A 24,017-nucleotide genomic window follows, 5' to 3' on the forward strand; every position below is an offset into this window, starting at 1 on the left:
AGTAGATGACCGTGGTATATTCATTTTCTCAAATCCGATTCCCGGTGAGTGGGAAATAAGGGATTAAAGTTGTGCAAAATTGCAAACTTAATGAGCTATGAGAGAAGCTTAGGGAATAATTAAGAGAGTTAATTATCACACATTGGAAGTTACAACCTTATTAAACTAGTATTTAATAAGAAGGATTATTACATGGAATAATTATAATGGACTAAGATGGGCTGTAGAGCCCACATGCGCGCGCCGCACTTGGACTTGGACTTGGATCTTGGCAATTGGTCTTTGGGTGGTCTTTGGGCTGTTCTTTGGGCCTGGTTGCGGGCTTGACCCAAGTTTAGTAGGTCTAGTTCTTTTTAGACCATCACCGTTTCCACGTCAGCGAGCCAAGCGGGATGCCACCTCGTCGGTATGACGCGGTAAGCCAACGTGGCTGACACGTGATAGTCCACGTCATGAACGAATCTAGAAGCTTCTAGATTCAGACTCTCAGCTTTGTAACGTTTTGTAACGCTTCGTAACCGACGACCGTTACGATCTAGCATTGATGACGGCCATTATGGCCGTTGACCCCCTGCAGTGGACCGAGCCTATAAATAGGCTAGCCATTCTAGCATTCTAAACACACAGAAACTAGAATCCACTCTGCATCATACACTCTCTCCTCCCTCTGCATTGTTCTTCTGTCGAAGCTCTGCCCTCTCCTCCATCCAGTTCGCCGGAGCTCTGTTGATAGTGGTGCTGCTTCACCGGAGACGCAGCCTTTTTATCTTTGGGGACGAAACGCCAATCCGAAGAGCACTACCGGGGCGTATCTCGTCTTGCGGAAAGAGGCCTCCTCGACTCAGCTATTTCCTTTTCCAGTTTATTTGTTTCGAATCTTCTTTTGTCATTTCGATTCAATTAGCTCTTTGTATTCCTTCTTGTAAATCCAGAAACCAACATCTTTCATCGATTCTACTTTCCTTTTTCACGTCTTATAAACTATTGTTTTATTGTTCTAAATGTTTATAGGTGTGTCCTTTTTATTTGTTTTTTATATTATTTTATCTTTTTATAATAATGATATTATCCTAATTATACTTTTTAATTGTATATTTAATATTTTATATCAATTTAATATTGATATATTTTAGTAATATTAGTATTGAAGTATATAGTTGTAATGATAAAGTGTTCGTAATTAAAAAATATTTTCATGTTGGTTTAATTTAAAATTCATTTAATTTTATATCTATAATATTTAACATATTTTTACTATATAATATTATATTTTTAATCTTGTGTAATGATGATGTTATTTTTTTAATTTATTTAATTTATTCATAATATCTAATTAATAGAACAAAAATATTATGTATCGCGCATAGCGCGTGGGCTAACACTAGTATATATTAAAAAAAAACAATATGTAGAAGATTCAGAAGAATACCTTAAATCAAGCAACATTTTGCAGAAAATAGCGAGTAAGTGAATTATAAACTGTCAATGGTCATCTACTCCCTCCCAATCCTAAAGCCTTGTCTCTATCTCCAATAGTCTCACTTATTCCGGTCATAATCTCCCGCTCTTTCATCGCCCCGTGCCGGTGTCATCTTCTCCATCGTGTCAGATTGCCTTCATCTATATAAGAACTTTAAGCAAAAAATAATAACAGTACATATAAACACATATATTAAAATTTGATGATAATATAGAAAATCATTTGATGGGAACATGAACTTATGCCATGATCACAAGTATAAATATATATCAAAAGCAAAAACAATACGTAGAAGATTAAGAAGAATACATGAATTGAAACAAATTTTTTTATAGAAAATAGCAGGTTGAGTGGATTATAAATTATCAATTGTCATGTATTTATAGTCCAAACAAATGAATTTGGGAGCTATGCTAATTATAAACTTTAGTAATATATCTTTTTATAATGAAAAAACGTTTTCTATTAATGATAATAATAATTAAAAATGTAACAATATAATAAAATATCATTATAGAAATTTTTCATAGTTGAATAATGTGTTCTGAGTTGAATTGCCGTCTACACCGTCTAACTGAACTGAAGCCTAAAGATTATCGATTATGACTGAAATTATTGATAAATACAATAAAATAACAATTATTTAAAATTTTATAAAAGTACGCTAACGCATCAGTAATAATTAGAATAATATGCACACATAAGGAAACTCCACCGTGTTTAACAATAATAATAATTTTATTATAATAATTATAATAAAAATTCGTTCTAAAAGTTTAATTAGTTGAATTATTAGCTCAAAAATAAGGAAACAAAATATATGTATGTACATATTTGCAGATTCCATAATTAAACTGAGAAGTTTTCATAATTACAATTTCTTCACGAAAGGTAAATTTCCTAAAATAAACTCAATTATTTTCCATGTTGGAGTTGGATTAGGAATCAAATCCAAATTAAAACTAATACAACAAACCACCTATAAAATGTAGTCACCGAGACAAGTTGCAGAAGCTGAAACACGTAGAATTGTCATTTATCAATTATGAGGATGAGGAGACTTCCAAAGAAGAATGGAGTTTCATATCTTCAAATTATACCTCGTGAATTGACAACACAAATTTTATGTCGAGTAGCATCATCCTCAACAGCCAATATCTCTAGCATTAAGTTAAGGTATGTCTTAATTTTCATGGTTGATTTAATACTACTTGTTTATCAAAGTTGGCTAATTTTATCATACAAAACTTTTACTATATGGAGTTTGAGTTCGATTCTCATCAAACATTCTAAAATACATTAAAAAAATCGAAACCTACACAATACACGTATTTATATTTCCTTCTTTTATGTCCTTTTTAAAATGCACAGATCTTCATTATTCTTTGTGTTTAAATCTTATGCACATCTTATTTATTTTTAAAATATTATACGCATTTGAAACCTGCAGAATTTATACATGTATTTATTTTTTTCTGCTTTTCAGATCTTTTAAAGAATTTTTTTATATCTTTTTCATTTTAGTTTTTTTAGTAATATAACTAATGCATTTTAATAATAAATCATGTTTTTTGATTGAGAAAACAAATTTTAAAAAATAAAAGTATTGATCAAATTTTGAAGCTCCGAAATTTGTCGCATCCCCAAAGAAGAAATCTTGGATATGCCATTGCTATCTTGTATACATTTTATTTAATTTTGCAAGTTTACAACGCTGCATAATACTATTTAAAGTTTAAAATAGATAGTAAAAAAAATATTAGCACACCTTATTTTTTACACATGAAAATCTTGATTCAAGATGATCAGCCGTTTCACTTGTTTTTCAATATACTATACTTTTACGAACTTTCTTACTCTCTTTTACTTATCTTATAAAAACAACATTATTTTACTTGATTTATTTATTTGTTTTTGGTATCACAGTTGTAAAGAATTAAGAGAAATTGCTGAAGATGGAGACGTCTACCGACATGCATGTTTAGACAAATTTCCGATCATAAAGTGGAGTCCATTATGTGAGAAAAAATAAAAGTTTCTCAATAGATGCAAACAAACCTCTAATCCTGAAATATGATATAGAGAAGCACTGGTACGTATTTTTATTTGTAAAATATGCTACTATTTCACATTGAAAATAGAAAAATGTTGCATAAGTTAATATATTTAATTGGTTGGTGTGACAGTTGGATTTTTTCAACAAGGCAAGCCTAGAATCAGCTATTCCAAAGTTGGACAAGGCCGTGGAAGTGGGGCATGTTAGAGCCCTGTATGCTTGTTGTATTATTTCTCTTATGAGTGGGATCGATCAAGTCAAACAGGAGGGGATTAAATTGATGGCTAAAATGATTAGGAATGGATATATAAAGACAAGATTGAGATGGTGTTGTCGAAAACTGAAAGAGGAATTAGGACAAATGTGGATATCCAATCTGGTGCTCAAAGATCCGCCCATCTTTTCTAGCAAACTCCACCGTTGCTACCAAAAACCTAATAATTGGTCCAACGAAGATGAAGAAGACGATTGTGAAGCTTGTGTTGCCAATAGACATGTTCTTAATTTCTAGTTGTGCTAAGTAGTTGTTTTCTCTCTCTTTTTCAATTTCTTTGTTTTGTGAGATGGATTTTCTTAATTTCTCCTGTTGTATGATGATATTCCTCCAATCTCATTTCACATCCTTAATCCCAGTTTCCATTTTGTGGTTGTTCAACTCAAATTTTATTTACTATACTGTACATATTTACTTAAGACATATTTACTTAAGACTTGATCGATTTATGATTGTTCAAAACTTTATCGAAATCAAAAAGTTATGGATACAAATCAAGTGGGATTAATACAAGTAATGCTTATTCAACAATAAAATAATGCAAACAACATCTTATACTAACCATATTTTCAAGACATGAATCAAACATATTGCCTGACTTCTAATTTATAATCGGTACTTATTTTGTGTATGCTGAAAGCAGATTTACTGCAGAATACTTGTGTGTGTGTGTGTGAAAATAAGGGGGAGATAGGTTCTTAAAACAAATATAAATTCTTTAATTTAAATTATTATAATATTAACAAAAACATGGATGCCAAATTCACTAATCTCTGGTATATTTGTGTGCATATTTTTGAATTCTCTAAGTTATTTGATTTTATATTTTTATAATATATTTTTATTATACATATTAGTATTATTAATTAGATTTAATAATAATCTCTCTCTCTCATTCATGGTTGCGGTTGGAGATTCGATTCACAGCATTCACGAATTTGATCACTCACCATTTCCATTTCCTCGATTCCTCCATAATCTTACATCGATTCTCCTTTCCTTTTTCTGGATTGCTTCAATCTCTCTCCAACCTCTCCTTTTCCCCCTTTTTATTCGCTTCATTTTCATCAATTTTCCCCCAAACCAACGAACAATCACAAATCACATTCCCTCCCCCCCCTCTCGCTCGCGAATGTGGAATGCGATTGAATGCCCTAGGGGTTTTCGCGATTTCGCAACTAATTAGGTATTTCCGCGTTCAATTTGTGTGTTTCCGTTTGTTTTGAGGTGTTAATCGTTCAAAATTAACGAGCTTTGAGTTGAATAATGTTATGATCTCCTGCTGCATTTGCCGTGATTTGAGTATTTTTGATTGATTTGGCCTCGCCGTGGCTGGTGTTGTACATTGCGCTATTGATTTTGTACTTTTCGGTTTGCGAGCTTGGCATTGTCACACTGGTCTTGCTGTTTGAGATTAGGGGTTTTGTTTGTAATGATCTTTGCATAGAGAGGATTTGGTCTTGAATCTGAGCTTTGTGATGTGTGATGTGTGTGATAACTAGGCATTTCTAGGTCGGGAAAGGTGGATATTAGTTGCTTTCAGTAAATGTAGGTGGTCCTTATCCGCCGCGTAGCTCATTGTTGCATTTATTCGTATCTCAACCGCGTGATTATTTCCCTTTCATTAATGCAACTTGAATTTATGCACTTATTATATATGCATTGATTATATGGCATACCGAATTTTTGGTAAATGTTGCGTAGTCTTGAAATGAGCTCCTGAAAGCAACCGCACAAGTGAATTTATGATATCTCTATCTCTGCTGGCTCTCGCATTTTATGATCTCATCTCGGAATTTATGAGGTAGAATTGTTTGTGTGTTGGCTTTCTTTTGGAAAATTGGTGCTTGTCTATACATTGGCGTTATATCGTCTTTTGCCTATTGCCGATTGTTTTTTGTGGTTATTCTTATGGATTAAGCATGCGAAAGTCTATTCCTTATGTAGGGGAATGGTGTGTCTTTCCAAAGATTCGATATCTTGCCTTTTTTCCTTTGTGGTTTACGATAATTTATACGCAGATTTGGCTTTTACCGAGTCTGAATCTGTCAATTTGTTTCCACGAGCCCGAGTATTACCAAGTTCTATATGGTACAGTAACTCAGAGTGATGGGGCGTTCTTTAAGAACTGTTGAGACACTTAAAGCTTACCAAAATCAGGCTGGTGTGCTGGTCAAAAACTATGTACTAGCGGATCCTTACATTCCATACACTTCAATGTTTCTTGGAATGGTTACTTGCAAATTGGTATGTCAGTCCTTCCCAATTGCTTATAGATTGGTTTAAAGTGCAGCGCATACTCTGGTACATTTGGAAGTTGTAGTTGTCAAATACTCCCTCCGTCCGCCATTAGGAGTCTCAATTGTTGATGGCACGGGTTCTGAGAAATGTTAAGAAAAGTGGATGGCAAAAAGTTAGTGGAATATGGGTCCCACTTGTATATATTAGTTTTAAATGAAATGTGAGTGGAATGAGTAAGTGGAAGGTGAGACCCTATTACCATTTATGGTAAAAGTGAACCGGGACTCCTATTCAGGGACGGAGGGAGTATGAATATTCGTCCAGTTTGGAAATTCAAACTACATGTAGCAAAATCTAATTATTTATTCGGCGGTTAAAAGTTACTATAAAGAAGCATGTTTTCTTCAGTTCTCTCTTGTTTCTAAGACTTTACTGAAATCCAGTCACTCTTTGTCCCTCTGGCAGGCCTATGATCTGAGTCAGCTCATCAGCACATTTTACTTCATAAATTATAATGCCCTCACTAAGATCCAAAGGATGGACTGGAATAACCGGTGAATTAATTCTCTCTGCGCATTTAGTTTTGCCCTTCTTTTGTATTTAGTTTTGTTACTCTGCTGACAATCGTCATATCATCTTTTTTGCAGTGCCGTTTCCACTCTTCATGCCGTTTTTATTTCGATTATGGCTTTATACTTTGTATTCTGGTCTGAACTTTTCTCTGATCAAAATCATTCTGCTGGACTAGTTACTTTCAGAAATTCATCTATCTCGACATTTGCACTTGGGGTAAGTGCCTGATGTATCTATTCGCTTGCATTTTTATTGTTGCAAAATTATCCATAATAGTGAAATGGCTTTTAAATTCTTAATATTTTCTATAAATCTTCTTAGACATGCTACATTTGTTGATAGATCTATCGTTCAGCAGCATATATTCAACATTTCAATCAAGTACTCTATTGGGGGTTTATGAGCATATGTTAAACATATATTCTGTGTAGAAGGAAGACAGCATGTGGCCACTATAACTTCTGCTGTTTCAAGTATTACAGATAGAAATAGGAGTAGCCAATAAAAGACAATTTTCTTATTAAGTTTTTTTACTCGTTAATCTCTATTGGGGGTTTATGACCTTAATATATGCCATCAAATGAAAATACAGCCACATTTACAGTTTCTTGTTTTGTTACTGCCATATTTTAGTTAAAAAAAAGAGACACAAGTGAACAGATAGTACACAATGAAACCATAAAATTTGACGGTGAAGCACTTCTACCAGGGGTTCTTGTTTCAGCTCTGATGGTATATGTGGTGATGGGTTGTCCATGATATTTATTTTCTCTGTTTGCTTTTGTGAATTTTTGGCAGCTCTCTGTCGGCTACTTCTTGTCAGACCTTGCAATGATCTGTTGGCAATATCCTTCTTTAGGTGGACCTGAGTATGTAAGTGAACTGCTAGAATGAGAATTATTAGGCTCAACCTATCTCTCCATATGCATTTGTCTCTCACTCTAAACAAGTGCTTTTGGATCCTAGGTTCTCCATCACTCCCTGTCGGCAATTGCAGTCGCATATGCCATGTACATGGGGGAGGGCCAGCTCTACACATATATGGTCCTGATATCCGAGATAACAACACCATGTATCAATATGAGATGGTAAGTTTTCCAGGCTGCAGTTCCCGGAATGGGGAGGGAATTAGAACTCTGATTGATTTGTCTGTAATTTGGACAGGTATCTTGATGTATCTGGATTGAAGAATTCCATTGCATATCTTATCAATGGAGTCATCATATTTTTCAGTTGGTTGGTAAGTCAATTACATCATATTAGGCTTCGTTTCTTGTCCATGCTTGATGAAGTTATTATTGGGAAATGCAGGTTGCAAGAATTCTTTTGTTTGGTTACATGTTCTACCATGTTTATCGTCACCACAACCAGGTATGCATGCCTTTCTTAGCACCTCGTTGCGACATTGTATCGTTTATTGCATTTCATTCCTCAAATAAGATGTCTCAACCCAGTATAGTTCTTCAAGTTTCTCATGTTTTCCACTTTCCTTGGCCCTCCTCTTAATAGCATTGTGACATGTTTGTAACCAAGGATTCTTTAAACTTCTCATAGTAGTATTTTGAAATTGAAGGTCGTCTGCTGTCTCGTCTTGACATACCCTAAGCAATTTCAATCTAGCTAGGTAGAGTACTTTATAAGAAGGGAATCTGGCTAGGTGCCTAATAGAATTTACAAACTTTGTGCAGGTGATGCAGATGCACATATTTGGTTCTCTTTTGGTGTTTGTTGTGCCCTTGGCACTCGGAATCATGAATTTGATGTGGTTTGGGAAGATCCTCAAGGGTATGAAGAAGACCTTAATGAAAAAGACATGAAAAACATAGTGCAATGCTTCACCAAGACATGAAGACGATGCTGTACATATCCCCGGCATTTGTGCTCGGATTCCGTGGGAAAGAGGCGAATCCAACGATACACACACACAGTAGCAGATAGATTTCACATTTGGTGCTGGAAATCAACCTGCTGTCAATACTGACCACACATTTTTGTGTCTGAAAAGATGATATGATTCTCTACTTTTAATTCTTCTACTCTTGTAAATGGGCTTATTTTGACCAGGAAAAACAGAGTTGTGGGGAAGAAAGTTAAGTAATTGGTAAACGACGTCGTTTTTTGTCCGTTCGAAACAAGCAACATCAATAAGACTAGGCCAAAATATAAGCCAATACCATTCATAAAACCAACTTACAAAACTAAATAAAACAAACTTCCAAACGCTCAATTTTGTTTTATTTTCACAACATTCTAATTTTGTGATTGTGTAAATGGACCAGAGATTTCATGTGACATATTTTCACTACTAAGTGGGAAATGCTTATATAAAGCTGAAATCATATGTACAAATATGGAGGGTACACAAGAGTAAGCTCTCACTGGTATGGACATAACACCAGCTTGATACGGTCGAATTTTCAAGAACAACAAGAAGCACTGTTTGCACTTTCCGCTGGTCGATCCACGAGGACCATGCCCGATGGATTTGGTGTCTGCTGCAGCCGCGGCAATCTCTTTGCTGTATACACAAGTTTATACAAAGAAAATGAGTGATGCGAAAGAGTTATCACGGCATAAATAGTTACTCATTCGCACGCGGTCACACACCTACAACATATCTAGACTACTGGCGCTTGATTACATGGTAAAAGAGTAATAAAACGCTTACCTATTTCATAAAATACTTCGTTGACGTTGGTTGCTGTCTTTGCAGAAGTTTCCAAATAGAAAAGACCATTTTCTTGGGCATAGGTTTGAGCATCCTGCAAAACAAAGTCCATTTTAGAACCTATGTTTTCTATCCCTAAAAATTCAAAACACTTAGCATAGTTATTCACAGAAAATGAAGGAGAAGAAAATGATAAATGCTTGCCTCGGGTGCAACCGTTCGTCCATCCACCATATCTGATTTATTCCCAGCGAGTGCCATAACCATATTTGGATTACCTTATTCCACAATGCGATAGAGAGTCTTAATATAAAATTAAGGGAAATAGGGCACATTGAATTCACAATTAAGTGTACAAAGTATTGTAAAAAGTTGCTTAGAACCAAGACAATAAGGATATTACCTTGTGCTTGTAGCTCTTTAACCCATTTTTTGGCTCGGTCAAATGAGGCCTGCAAAGTTGACAAGAATAGTTAGAAACGGAATCCATTTTTTGGCTCGGTTGAGTGTGTTAAGTAGTCGGAATTACTTGATTCGTGATATCATAGACAATGATGGCCGCAGCAGCCCCTCTGTAATACATTGGAGCTAAGCTATGGTATCTCTCTTGACCAGCCGTGTCCCATATCTCGAATTTCACAGTTGCGTCATCCACAGCGACTGTTTGTGAAAAAAAGGCAGCCCCTATTGTCGATTCCTAAAACACCAGACCAGTTAAGTCGCACGAAAATTTCAAATCTTTGACGTTTATCATATACCAACCTGGAATTCAACGAACTGCCCTTTCACAAAACGCAACACTAGACTAGATTTTCCAGCTCCGACATCTCCTAGGAGTACCTAAAATAGGGGAAAATCAACAAAACCTCATTTAAATTTGCAATGAGAAAGATAAGACGACTTTACGAGTCACAAGTATGAGCATTTCAACTACATTTCTAATCAGGCCTACAAACAAAATGCAGAAAGCTAATCAAATCTTCCAAAATATTGTATGCAATCTTATCATACAAGAAGAAGTCCCAATTCTACCTTATAACGGCTGATTTAAACTACTCGACATAAACGAATCATACTAGACAAATTCACTCTTGAAAATTAAAGGACTAAACAAGAACTCCACTGCAAAAAAGTACTCCCTCCGTCCCAGATTAAGAGTCACTTTTTGCCATAAAAGTCCGTCACAGTTTAAGAGTCACTTTTAGAATTTTCCATATTTGTTCATACAATTTACCCCATTCTTCATCAAAATTACATCAAAATACCATTATCTACATTAAAATAAACCAAAACAAAAATAAAAAAGGACCCACCTTCAAATAACTCTACCATCTCACTTCATTTATTACACACTCCACCATCTCACTTCATTTATTACACACTTCAACTATTTCTTAAAATCGAGCCATAACAATAAGTGACTCTAAATGTGGGACGGAGGGAGTAGTTGATTTGCTCAAAAAACCAAATCAAACATGGTTTTGGACAGTCTCACTTTTCTGAAATATTCTTTTATCTATTCAATCAAATGCATAATTAACTACCGTAATTCACAAACTAAACAAATATACATACAAATTCAGAAGGCTAATAACTAACTACAATTTTTACAATCAAATAATTTATACAGATTTTTCCAAGACTGTTAACCTAATTATCAAAAATTGGCACAAATTCTACTGCTGGAAACTTAAAAAAAACTCAAATTGGCAAGAAATCAAACAAACACATGGTGTTCGTGACAAATTAAATCAAGCACGAGTTGAAATTTGTGATCTTTTAACGAAGTATGCAGCTGAAATTGATTTAAATACAGGGGAAAAAGTAAAGCGATCGTAATAAAGTAGAAACCAGCTTAGCGTTGATGTTCTGGTTTGCGCTTGATGCCATTAGCAATTTTTGGGGAAAATTCAGCAGATGAATCCGGTGGAGTAGCAATTGAAACTTGGCAGCTGCGAACAAAAATTGGATTGAAGGAAAGGGATTTTAGGTGTGGTTTTGCAATGACGCCAAGAAAGGAAGAAGTTTAAGCATATAATTATAAATTATAATCATATAATGAATCAACCCCCCAATTTTAGTGATTTCCCATTTTTGACCCTCCAAGTTATTTATTTTTCTTTTAAATTAAAATGATTTTGGGATTTATAAAATAAAAATATACGACATGTGTCGCCCAATGATTGGACTATGGTGAAAGTGCGGCACCCGTGTTCAAGCACGCGGTATCGTGTCACCACAACCTGCTCAACACCGTGCTTCTTACTTTTGAGGACAATGGACATTTTGCGGACTATTGCAAGTAATCACAAAAAAATCAGTTGCCCTAATTTCACTACATTTTGTGATTGAAAATGCAGCCTTATTGCATGTCACACTGGAAGTCGATTCCAAATTTTTTCAAAATGTTATACATTTTGACGCAAGTTTTAAGAAAAGTACTCCCTCCCTCCGTCCCACAAAAGATGTCACACTTGTGGAACGGCACGGGATTTAGGAGGTTTTGTATTGTGTGTTAAATGAAGAGTATAAAATATAATTTTTATATTCATGCGAAAGAGAACTTTTTCTAAAAAGGAAAATGTGACATCTTTTATGGGACAAATTAAAAAGGAGAGTGTGACATCTTTTGCGAGACGGATTGAGTAATAAAAAAGGAAAAAGTTCATGAAATATGATTTCCACTTTTATGCGTAAGTTATATACTCCTCTCGACCCACAATAGATATCACATTTTTATTTTTAGTTTATTCTAAAAAAAGTTATTTTCTTTTTAATTTATCCTATAAAACATCTCCAAAAAATCCTATACTAATAAACTGTGATTAGATTAGGTTAATATGATATGAAAATATTACATTTGTAGTAAAAATTAAAAGTGGATTATTATTGTTGTAGATGGACCATAAACAAACAGAGAAGGTGGCAGTCGGTTCACGAGTGTGATCAAAAGCTGAAATACCAATTGATGACAAAGAGACAAAGAGAGCGTAAAGACACTATAAGTTTATTTAATTTAATATTTTTCATTCTTCTCAATACTAGTAGTAAATAAAAATTAAATAAAACCCAAAAACAATGCTGACACCAATAATAACTCACAAAAGGCCACTCTGTTGTAATTGCAGACTTGCAGTCTTTCCAAACTTGAAATCTTGACTCTCTTAACCCTATTTGACCACCTCCTTTTCCCACGTGGCACACACAAATTTTCCCTAATTAATCAATCATTTTAAATTTAAACTCACTAATTAATTAAGTGGGAGTTAAACATGAAATAACGAGTCTCTATACTGTAGACTATAATTGGGTGACGTTTAGTTCATTGGACAATTAAATACACAATATCAGATAAACTAAAATAAGTTACTAATAGAGATAGTAGTGATTTGAATATTTATAGAATACTACTACCTCCGTCCCCCAAAATTTGCTACACTTTGATCCGACACGGGTTTTAAGAAATGTAATGGAAAGTGAGTTGAAAAAGTTGGTGAGATGTGGGTCCTACTTTTAAAGTATTAGTTTTATAATAAAATGTGAGTAGGAATGAGTTAGTGGAATATGGGGTCCACTACCAAAAATGATAAAAGTGAAGTGTATCAAATTTTCAGGGACGGACCGAAATGGTAATATGTATCAAATTTTCAGGGACAGAGGTAGTACAATTTAATCTTAGTATTATGAAGATGAGCCAAACTTTTGAGAAAATTCAATCGAACAAGAGATAAGATTACGCAAGATATTTGCAAATAACCATGATAACCGAAACGGCCCTCTATCTCTAGATCTATGCAATATTTATTGCAATGACTATACATACTATATAAATTATAAGAATTAATCATCAATTAACGAAATGATTATTTGGAAGAGGGTTGGGTTGTATTGGCTGCCAAAGCAAGCATGGAATTAGCTAGCTTGTTAATGGCATCGATTAGGCCGTTGATGCCTCGTCGATTGATCTCAGCCTTTGATTCCTCAATCTGCAGCCTTCTTTTGTATAAACTCGCCATTTCTTTGTGCCTTTCATCCTCCCTATTCTCACATGATTGAATTGCCTCAGCTATGATCGAAGCACTCCTTGATATCTCATACCCTACTTCTTGCAATGTAGTCGCGGTCGTGCCACTCGTTCCTTCTCCCCCTTCGCCTTCGCCTCCTCCTAGTCGCCTTCTTTTTGATTGCGAGCCGGAATCTAGCTATCACAAAATTGGATGATTAATGATTAACCTTAGTATACATTTGGTTCAAATGAATATACCACTCACAACATTAAGATCCATTTTTTTATCTTAAATTCAAGAAACCCTAAAAAAAATAAAGATTGGAACCCATAAAATATAAATTTGTTGGCAAATGTAAAAACAAACAATCCCGCCCACATAAGTATAAAGAGAAAACTGTAACCAATGTACAAGTCTAACGAGTTTTCGCCTTTCATCACCAATTGATTTTAGGATTTACTCCCGTAGACTTCTATCAAAATCAAGATCGCATTTTTTATATTAATTTGATGCAAACATGGCAAGACCATGCATAAAGATTGATAATTTGCTTACACGCCCACGCACTTATGCATTTCATCGTCGATTAATATCTTAACTAACTTAAATAAGTTCATTGAGAAAAATATTAAGACAAGGGTTTTCCTTATGCTTAAACAAGGATAAAAAAAGATGAACTGAACCAATAAATACAACAATATCAAGAAATAGGTAGAAATCTAAAACCTATGTCTATAATTTTCAACCACATTATAGCTTTTAGGGTAGAGTTTGTTACTATTTCAAATTCACATTTTGAATAAAACAGACACGCTTCTCTTCAAATCAGAACCATTATAGATCCTTTTTTTCAATAAAAAAGAGAGGAATAGATACCTAGTGTGGGCAATGGCTGAGCCGCCGGAGATTGAGGAATCATCGGAGAGCGAAGCATAGGATGGACCGTTGAGTGCAAAAATTGTCCGGTAGATTTCTCCACACCGGTTGGTTGGCCTTTCCTCTCCACCGCCGCGACGAGCGCTTCGTATATCTGCAGCAGCATGTTTGAAGGCAAATTGCTGTCTTTCCTCTCGCTTCTCTCCATTTTCCAATACGAATTCCTTTCCTCTCTCCGCTCGAATTCTCTGATTTTCTTGAAATCCCTCATCAGATTGTCCCACTTGTCGTTGCACTGATTCTGGCTGCGGAAGCACCCCCTTCTCCAGCAGTAGTCCTCCACCCATTTCCACCGCAGCTCGGCCGGCTTCGCAGCATCGCCAAGCCGCTTCATCCGCCGCTCGTCGTCCATCCTTTTCGCCTCGATTAGGATCATCGTTTCTTCGAGGCTCCAGTTCCCCCTCCTGTAGTCTCTCTGCACGCCGCCGCCTTGGTTAGATATTGTCAGTTCCATGCAAGAGAGAGAGAGAGAGAGGGAATTAAGGGTTGTTTGGTGAATCAGTTTTTGAGCTTGTTATTGAATGAATCTTTTCATCGAACACGTTGTGCTCAATTTCTGATTTAGGGATTTTAATGCATCATAGCTTCTCTCTCTCTCTGGTCTCTCTTAAAATCATCAAAAATCTAGAAAGTTAAAAGCTTCAAATCTAAAACTGCTAATGCAATGACTAACCCCACTTCACCCTACCACAGCCATGGAAAATTCTAGAGAGAGAGAAAAGCGTTGCCATTTGCCATTAAGAAAAGGCCAAGGAAAGAGACTGTAAATTTTGACCGACTGTCTACACAGATTCTGATTTTTTTTTCCTACCCTTTATATAATTAACAACTTTAATTAGCACTAGTTATCCTTGCCTCTTTAAATCTACTTCTTCATTGTATAAAAAAATTAAAATTTTAGTAAATGGTTATCAATATCAAAGAGAGTGACAATTTTTAAAATGGTAAAATTAGGCATTATGGATGTGGTTTATTTGACGACCGAATGAAATTTGTCTGATATACATGACTAGAGATTTTTTGCATTTGTCTCAGCGCGCAACATCCTATGTGCACCGTATGTGCTAGGTTGTTGCGTGCGATGAAATATATGGATTGTTATCATTAATTCGTATAAAATATTCCACAACTAATAATTGAAATTTATCGATTCGGCCTTGTGTATCAGGTATGAGTGCGAACAACCTCAAATTGTACTTTGTGTATCACGCTGCACGCTATCAATATGAATCGTTAGTATTCGTAACCAGTATTTGAGAATCTCTTCATATCAAAATACGGAGAATAATTTATTTAAATTATTCAAATTGTGCATTTCCTAACATGAACTCGTACATAAATATAGTACTCTATCCGTTCTCGATTAAGAGTCACACTTTGACCAGGCATGGATTCCAAGAAATGTAAAGAAAAGTTGATTGAAAAAGTTAGTGGAATGTGAGATCCCTTTTTTATATTGGTTTTATAATAAAATGTGATTGGATTGAGTTAGTGGAATGTGAGACTTACTTACTATTTATGGTAAAAATGAAGTGTGACTCTTAATTGGAGACGGACCGAAATGGAAAAGTGTGACTCCTAATCGAGAACGGAGAGAGTAATTAAGTTAGATTAAATTAATGAATACGAGGTTGTTATGTCAAAAAAGAAAAAAATCTACTTGTAACAAAGAAGATCGTGTCGAAAGGTAAACCACGTGAGCTCAGTGTAAATATTTGCAGCTTTAGCGAATCCAAGAAAAATTTCACACCAACTAACTTTCTAGAGAGAGAGAGAGAGAGACTGTGATCGTGCACTAATAATTTGTTTGTCATCTAATCTCATCATTAACTTGGTACCTAGATGCATAATAAATGATTATGTTACCCTCGAAAAAATACGAATAATTAATATGGAATTGTGTGATAGTCATAGTATACTCTACTTCTCTGTCTCATTAAATATAACACAATTTTCATTTTAGTTTGTCTCACTCAAAATGATCTATTACTAAAATGAAACACCTTTTATATCTACTTTATTCCCTTCCTCTTAATTAAATCTCTCCACTCAACACACAAGATAAAGTTACTCCCTTCGTTCCATAGTAACGGAAGCGTTTCTTTTCGGCACGGAGATTAAGAAAAATTATGTTAGGTGAGTTGAGTAAAGGGAGAATAAAGTGGAAAATGAAAAAAGGTAGAGAGATGAAGAAAGAAAAAAGTAAGAGAGAGTAAGTAGGTGTGGGAAAATGTGTTGACTTTTAATATAAAAAAAAGAGAAATGACTCTATTACTATAGAACGTACCAAAATGATAAAATGACTATATTATTATGAAACGGGGGAGTACATAAAATCCCAACAATCTAGAGTTGAATTTACTTGTCACAATTGATTTCCTGTGACGATTAATTGTCGCAAAGTCTTTGCCTTTTGTCGCTGTCAATAATCTTTTACCACTGTGTTTAATCTCACGAGTTACATTTCCAGTTGCAAAGTCTCTTCTGACGCCGTCAACAACCTTTTTTTCACTGTGTTCAATTCCACGAGTTCAGTTTCCGGTATCCGCTATTAATCTCATCCTGGATAATACTCGATTGTCATACATACCATGTACAACATGTACATTACTAATGGCACGCACATTTTATTTAAAAATTAGGCAATTGTTGGCATTAGAACATAGATGGTAAGAGTCAACGTTAAAGATGTTGAGTGATCTCAATCTTAGTACACCTTTGTATCAAATTATTGACACTCCAAATTACCCCGTGGGGATAATCATTTGTATTCATGCATGGTTGATACTATTTTTTTTTTTTTTTTTTGCCATTTCAGTTCTTCTGCTAATAAAAGCTTAATTTGATGTTTAAAATAAATTATGACTATGAATATATGTTACATTTCGCTTATATTTCATTATAAAACTTATACTTTATATGTCTAGAAATATTTAAATCATGATTTTTTCATTTCGATCACTCCACCAAAATTAGTCTCATTTAGTCATTTTTCAATATGGTTAGTCCGCCGAAATTAGTCTAATTTTTATTCATGAAAATTTTTCACATTTTGTTTCTCTTTGCTTTTATGTTTTTGTAATTTTGCATTAAAAGTATATCATCCACTGATAAGATTATTTTTTTGAAGGGACGAAGTAGATGAAAGTCCAAATTCAATAACTTTTTCAACCCTTATCTATTTATAGTATTGTTTTTTAAAATTTGTGTAGGAAAAAAAAATGAACTCCTAACAGTAAACATGTGAAGTGTGGAAGTCACACAATTTTTTTGTACGAAAGTTAGTTATTTAAATTATAAAATAAGTTATAAAAAATTTTATACTCCCAATTTTATGTATAATACATAAAACGTTATGTGTTAAATGACAATAATATTAAACACTCAAAAAAGAAAAATACTGCACATCTTATTTGGTGGGACAACAAAAATATTGTTGTATTAAGATGGTGGGGTTGGTCGTGGCCAATTAAAGCTGAGGATGCCACGTCACCAAATTCATACTGCCAGCTACTCCTTTGACTGGCTCTGACCCTTTGACTGAACCAAGTACGGTCTCGTGGGATCCACTTACCATCTTATTTCACATTTCCTATTCTTTTTTAATATAACAATGATTAGTCCATCCTCGACTTGATTGATTAGACAAGATTCAAACACGTGATATGTCGCACATACTAAGGTCCGTGTCTGTATAAACGAGTCGATGAGCTAGAGACGGACACAGAAATAAACGTAATTATGAGCCAAATTTTACCATTGTTGTTTAAAAATATTTTTATATTTATAGGGACTTTTATATAATGATATATAAATAAATTTTGGAATGTTTTAATTAAATTAAAAAAAAAAATTGAATTGTATACGAGCTAAAGCCATTTGGCCTCTCCATGTTGTTCCGCCTATGGCTAGCATTGTCGAGGTGTGGCAAGGGCGACTAAGACTACAGGGCCCAAGGTGTGGCAAGGGCGACTATGACAACATGGCCCAAGGAGATTTCTTACTTGTGTGTTTGTATGTGTTGTGTGTTTTTAGACGTCTTACACTAAATGACACATTTCTTAAAATAGAAACATTATTATATAATTTATTTATTTGTTTACTTTATTATCTCTTCACTTAAATTATAAAATGACACTACATAAAATCACATGTTGAACAAGAAATATTCTACATAGTATGGGGCGGTGGGAGTATTTTTTAACTTTAATGCTTATTTTAAAAATTATGTATATCAATTTAATTAAGACATACTCCATCCGTCCACGAAAAGTGTTGAGATGTGTTATGTACTTATGTTTCTCTTCTAAATTCGTGGAGTATTTTTTTTTAATTATTAGTAAAGGAGGAAAAATAATACTTGTAGAAGTGACTTAATTATCTAATTAATTATTTACCATAATTTTTAAAATTGGTGAATAAAATCATCGACATATGTATTTCACAGGACGGGTTTATAGTGTCATAAGTTCATGATACCGATTTGCAAAGATGATAGTCATTTTGATTATCTTAATCAAATTCTTATTAGCTCCATAACATTTGAAAACAAAATATTAAATTCGAACTTTCAGTTTTCCATAATTGTCCATAGATTATGTGACATAAACAAATCCCAAAATAATAAAATTCAAAATACCATAATCACGATGAAAAAAAATCTAAAATACGAACATAAAATGGTTGATTCACTTGTGTTCCTCCTCCTTCTCCGCAGCCAGTGACGGACCTAGGTGGGGTCGCGCGGGGTCGGCCAACCCCACCGCAGGTCCGTGAGTGATGCCGTGAAGCTTCATAATCGACAACGGGAAACTCCGCCCTCCGACCCCACGAAAGGTATACCTTCATCTCTATTGAGGAAGAGAGTAACTGGAAAATTAGAGAAAAATAGAAAGGAGAGGGGAGAAATAGAGAGAAAGTGTTATTGTGGAAGTGAAGAAAAAGAATGAACTTGAGGAGAAAGTTGAATTGAAGAAGAGAGCTTGATGAGAAAAAGTTGCAGAATCAAGGAAAGAGAATTGTGGAAGAAGCTGAGAGGCGCCGTTGCTATTCATTTTTTTTTCAATTTAATTTATGTTATAACTAATTAACATATTTAAGTACTATATGGCAGTTAATCTATGTGTAATTCATTTAGCAATAGTAGTTTATGAGTAAATTATAGTTGTATAAAATTAACTACAGTTCATAACAAAATAAAAATAAATTTTAAATTTTAAAAGTTTTTATAATAATTATTTAAAAAATATATATTTAAAATAATAATAATTAAATTAGTAAGTATATACTACTAATTCTTTTATCCGACCTCACCATTTCTATTTCCCGGGTCCGTCATCGTCCGCAGCACTGAGTTTGTCAGCGATGCTACATACAAATTTAAAAGGAGCATTCAATATATGTACGAGTAAATGATTAACGAAACTGGTCAAATGATATGGAATAAGGGGCTCACACACACAAACCGGTACATAAACAGACTGTTAGGAGACCAGTGAAGCGAAGTGTAGCAACGTAATCCCCGGCCTTGGTTTGGACAAGTTGAAACTTGGAATAGCGAAGACTAGTATCCAAGTTGTCCCTATCAGACTGGAATAGGTAGAGTTGAATGTTGGTCCCTGGACCATACACAGCTCCCAAGACTACCGCATATCCATCCTCATTCTCATCCTTATCCTCCTCACTCTGACCCTCAACCTTCACTTTCCCAACCTCATTGGAAGACAGATGGTAGAAGAACCAACCATATGTGCTGTCGATAATGAATAGAGAGTCACACCCTACATAGACAAGGTTCCTCTTCCCCACGTGGAATAATGGTTTAGGGAGGTCTTGTGTTATGACTTTCCACACATGTGTGTGCATGTTGTAAGAGAGGAAAGACGGTTTTGTTTCTGTGTAGGAGAATGTTGGTTGGTAGAATTCTTTTGTTTCGTATAAACAACAGTGATAGTATATCACAACCACTTGGTCGGTCCACTGGAAGCAAGAATTTGGATAGGGATACCCGATTTCTTCATCATAATCATACGTCAATTTCCTAGCCTCGAACTGGCCTTTTACTGGGTCGTAGATCTCAGCCCAACTTTCTAGTTCGGCAGTGCCCCCGCAGATGAATATTCTGCCATCACGTAATGGGAGTAGCATGGGGTTGGATCGCTCTACATTCATAGGCGTGGGGCAAAGAGTCCAATCCACATTTAAAGAAGCAACATCTACTTTCCACATACACTTGGTGGGTTTAAAAAGGATGTTACCTCCCACCATGAACAATGTAGCATCCACACGGAAAATTTCATGACAAATTGGAAGGTCTTTTCCTAGTTGTCCTTAAAAATCACACATTTTAGGATGTACATCACTACAATCCTCCAAATCCGACTCGTTGAAACTACAATAGTGCAGAGTCTTATTCAAAGGATCCGCCCTTTGGGTAAGCAACGTGAAGCGTAAACCGCCCTCCATATGCTATGCTGCTCAATCAAATTAGCCCTAATCCTAATCGAAATTAGATAAACAAACATTAATCACTGAATCTCAGTTCAAATAAATTTAATTGAAACTGAAACTGTTTCACCGATCAATCATTCTACACCACTCCCAAGAGCATCTCTAACCATTTAGACCAAACTCAAATAATTTTTTAGTATACGTCACACCAAAAAGTAGTTTTACTCCAACAATTTATACCAAATTCAAAATTTACACTATTTTTGGATTTTTGTCTCATAAATTTTTTGCAGCAGCACCATATTTGGTGTTGTTTCACAAAAAGCACCAAAAATAAGTTTGAGTTTGGTGTATGGTTGGAGAAGATTTCTACACCAAAACTCATTTATAGAGTATGGTTGGAAATGGTCTAAATTAGATAAACAACAATCACTGAATTGTGAATAAATTTTAATTGAAACTTGTTTCACCAATCATCCTAGGCTAATTTAGATTCAACATATTCAAAACGTAAAATAAATAATTTCTTACACTATTTTCGATCGATCGAGAATTTTGGGGGATGGCCGAATTCCGCCGCCGATTAGAGAGAAAATGACTTGAGAGAGATGGAGGCGTTTCGAATTATAAATAATGAAGTTAATGGTTCGAATTATAAATAATTGTACGTAATTATTTACCTTAATTATTTTTTTTACTATAATTACATTTTGACTAATATACTCTACTATTAACAAATTGATCAAGATTTGATACGGCTTCTTTTTTCTTTCCATTTTGTAAATTTAGTCCTTAATTTTAGTAATTATTCTTTTTTGCATATAACGTTATTAAAATCTTTTGATCGTGCTTGATAAGAGTTTCAAAAAATTATTCATCTAATCAAATAAGATACCATAAAACCTAAGAAACAAATCTCAAAATACTGAAGCAATCAACACGTTGCAAATATCATAAAACATGTCACATCCATAGAAAAGATTTATAGAACTATGGTAAACATGTCACAATATTTTTGTACGAAAGTTAGTTATTAAATTATAAAATAAGTTATAAATATTTTTTATACTCCCAATTTTATGTATAATGTTTGGTGTGTTAAATGAAAATAATATTAATTTTAATTTTAAAAATACTACTATTCTTTTATAGTTTAAATGAAACAACTCAAAAATATCTGATTTGGTGGGACAAATGGAGTAATATTATTGTATAAGATGGTGATTGGTGGGGTTGGTCATGGCCAATTAAAGCTGAGGATGCCACGTCACCAAACTTCATACTGCCAGCTAGGGGTTGGAAAGTTTACCCGTACCCAACCCGATATCCGTCGGGTATTGGGTATCCAATATCCACTTTTGTGGGATTGGATATGGGATTAGATATTGAAATTTAAGATAATTCGGGTATTGGGTAACCCGAATGGATATCGGGAATTACCCGAATACCCATTTATTATTTTAAGTATTTTTATAAGTTAGGTTTAGTCATTTCGGGCTTCAAGTGTCGGACTAATTTATTTACTAATTATAACTTTCTCTAAACTTATACTCCCTCCGTCCCATTGAAGATGATCCACTTTCCTTTATAGTTTGTCCCAACCAAGATAACTCATTACTTAAAATGGAAACACTTTTATCTCTACTTTATTCCCTCTATCTTACTTTACTCTCTTCTCTCAACACACAAAATAAAATTGTATAAAATCTCATGCCGCCCAAGGAAGGGTCATCTTCCTTGGGACGGAGGGAGTAGTATAAATAAGTCAATCTCTCTTACTCTAGGTCACTGCTTCTATATTTTAATTAAATGCGTAACTTTTACTGTTTTACTTACATTACCAATCCTCATAAATATAATCGTGTACACTAAAATAAAAGTAACCCATTTTTTTTTATAGTTTTATACTACACAATAAATGCAACAATAAATATATTAGTCTATTTAAATATCTATAGTAATATAAATATAATTATAATTTGAATTTTTTTTATTAGTTATTAACACCTTTAAAGAGTCGGGTATTTGGGTACCCGATTCGTCGGGTTTGGATACCCGGGGCGGGTATTGGGTTATCTGAAAATATATTGGGTCGGGTATCGGGTGGACATTTTAGATGATTTTCGGGCTTGGATACCCGATTTTTTCGGGTCGGGTATCCACAGATACCTGTATTCCCACCCCTACTGCTAGCTTCTGACCCTTTGATTGAACCAAGCACGGTCTCGTGGGACCCACTTACCATCTTATTTCACATTTCCTTTTCTTTTTTTTAATATAACAAAGATTAGTCATTGCTCGACTTGATTGATTAGACAAGATTCAAACACGTGATATATCGCGCAAGCTAAGGTCCGTTTCTGCATAGACGAGTCGATGAGCTACAGTCGGACACAGAATTTAATGTAATTATGAGCCAAATTTTACCATTGTTGTTTTAAAATATTTTTATATTTATAGAGACTTTTATATAATGATATATAAATAAATTTTAAAATGTTTTAATTGAATTTTAAAAAAAATTGAATTGAATACGGGCTAAAGCCATTTGGCCTCTCAATGTTTTTCCGCCCATGGCTAGCGTTGTCGAGGTGTGGCAAGGGGCAAGGGCGACTAAGACTACAGGGCCTAGGGAGATTTCCACTCGATCTCACATTATCAACTTTTAGGTTCCACCTCGACTCATTATTCCATCGTCCCATCATCTGACACTACTGTCATATCGCCTCTAAAGCCGATCAAGACAATATTAAGAACTAACCCATCAAAACCTCAATATATTTATTATTTTAATAATGATTTACGTAAAATATGATTTTTAATTTTCATAAAGAATTAATTATGAACAATGCCAAAATAATGACACGAACGCAAGCTTTAATTTATGTTATAGTTGATCGAGATGAAAGGCTTCTTTCCAACTATTATTGAAGAAAACTATGAAAATTTGAAAATTATAAATTATTCTAAAACTAAGAAAAAAATATCTAAAATTTAAAATCATTTATAGAGGAAAATTTTGATACAAAAGATTATTTTCGAACGGAGGAAGTAAAATACATAGGGATTGTTTGGGTTTATTAGTTCTATGGTCTGCTTGGGCCATTAGTATTATGCTAATTGAAAATGTTCAACTGTAACAAAAGCAATATATTTCAAGGCCCAAAACTTTTATGATCCGTAATTACAGATTTTCATTGCATTTATTAAAGTTTTTCTTTGAACTAAAATTTTGAGATGTGTTAGGTTTCTCTTCTACATTCTTATAATCGACTCATATTTTTTATTTCTTATTAAAGGAGAAAAACAATAGTGGTACTCCCTTCGTCCGG

At 34.3% G+C, this 24,017-nt stretch overlaps 3 protein-coding genes across 7 annotated transcripts; 1 reads left to right on the top strand and 2 right to left on the bottom strand.

Annotated features, from left to right (window-relative positions):
- The first annotated feature begins 4,716 nt into the window (after positions 1 to 4,716).
- On the top strand, positions 4,717 to 8,748 carry LOC125201262 (TLC domain-containing protein 4-B-like). 3 transcript variants are annotated; one of them, XM_048099302.1, is made up of 9 exons: positions 4,717 to 4,996; positions 5,832 to 6,057; positions 6,517 to 6,605; positions 6,699 to 6,840; positions 7,423 to 7,497; positions 7,591 to 7,712; positions 7,789 to 7,864; positions 7,936 to 7,995; positions 8,313 to 8,748. In XM_048099302.1, exons 2-9 carry the CDS (start codon positions 5,920 to 5,922, stop codon positions 8,439 to 8,441), a joined length of 831 nt encoding a protein of 276 aa, XP_047955259.1. In that variant the 5' UTR covers positions 4,717 to 4,996; positions 5,832 to 5,919; the 3' UTR covers positions 8,442 to 8,748. The 3 variants fall into 3 exon arrangements, with proteins under 3 accessions (XP_047955259.1, XP_047955261.1, XP_047955260.1); XM_048099304.1 differs by having other exon boundaries at positions 5,908 to 6,057; XM_048099303.1 differs by lacking the exon at positions 4,717 to 4,996 and adding an exon at positions 5,488 to 5,614.
- A 21-nt stretch (positions 8,749 to 8,769) lies between these two features.
- On the bottom strand, positions 8,770 to 11,318 carry LOC125201263 (ras-related protein RABF2b-like). The gene is made up of 7 exons (XM_048099305.1): positions 11,144 to 11,318; positions 10,055 to 10,132; positions 9,822 to 9,989; positions 9,696 to 9,744; positions 9,497 to 9,570; positions 9,293 to 9,386; positions 8,770 to 9,142 (listed from the first exon to the last, which is right to left on the bottom strand). Exons 1-7 carry the CDS (start codon positions 11,180 to 11,182, stop codon positions 9,042 to 9,044), a joined length of 603 nt encoding a protein of 200 aa, XP_047955262.1. The 5' UTR covers positions 11,183 to 11,318; the 3' UTR covers positions 8,770 to 9,041.
- Positions 11,319 to 12,992: 1,674 nt separating this feature from the next.
- Positions 12,993 to 15,016, bottom strand: LOC125201991 (trihelix transcription factor ASR3-like). 3 transcript variants are annotated; one of them, XM_048100302.1, is made up of 3 exons: positions 14,909 to 15,016; positions 14,176 to 14,650; positions 12,993 to 13,490 (listed from the first exon to the last, which is right to left on the bottom strand). In XM_048100302.1, the coding sequence occupies exons 2-3, from the start codon at positions 14,609 to 14,611 to the stop codon at positions 13,156 to 13,158; spliced, it is 771 nt and encodes a 256-aa protein (XP_047956259.1). In that variant the 5' UTR covers positions 14,612 to 14,650; positions 14,909 to 15,016; the 3' UTR covers positions 12,993 to 13,155. The 3 variants fall into 3 exon arrangements, with proteins under 3 accessions (XP_047956259.1, XP_047956257.1, XP_047956258.1); XM_048100300.1 differs by having other exon boundaries at positions 14,176 to 15,004; XM_048100301.1 differs by having other exon boundaries at positions 13,258 to 13,494; positions 14,176 to 15,004.
- Between the last annotated feature and the right edge of the window lie 9,001 nt (positions 15,017 to 24,017).

Source organism: Salvia hispanica, chromosome 1, assembly GCF_023119035.1.
Source record: "Salvia hispanica cultivar TCC Black 2014 chromosome 1, UniMelb_Shisp_WGS_1.0, whole genome shotgun sequence".
NCBI lineage: Eukaryota > Viridiplantae > Streptophyta > Magnoliopsida > Lamiales > Lamiaceae > Salvia > Salvia hispanica.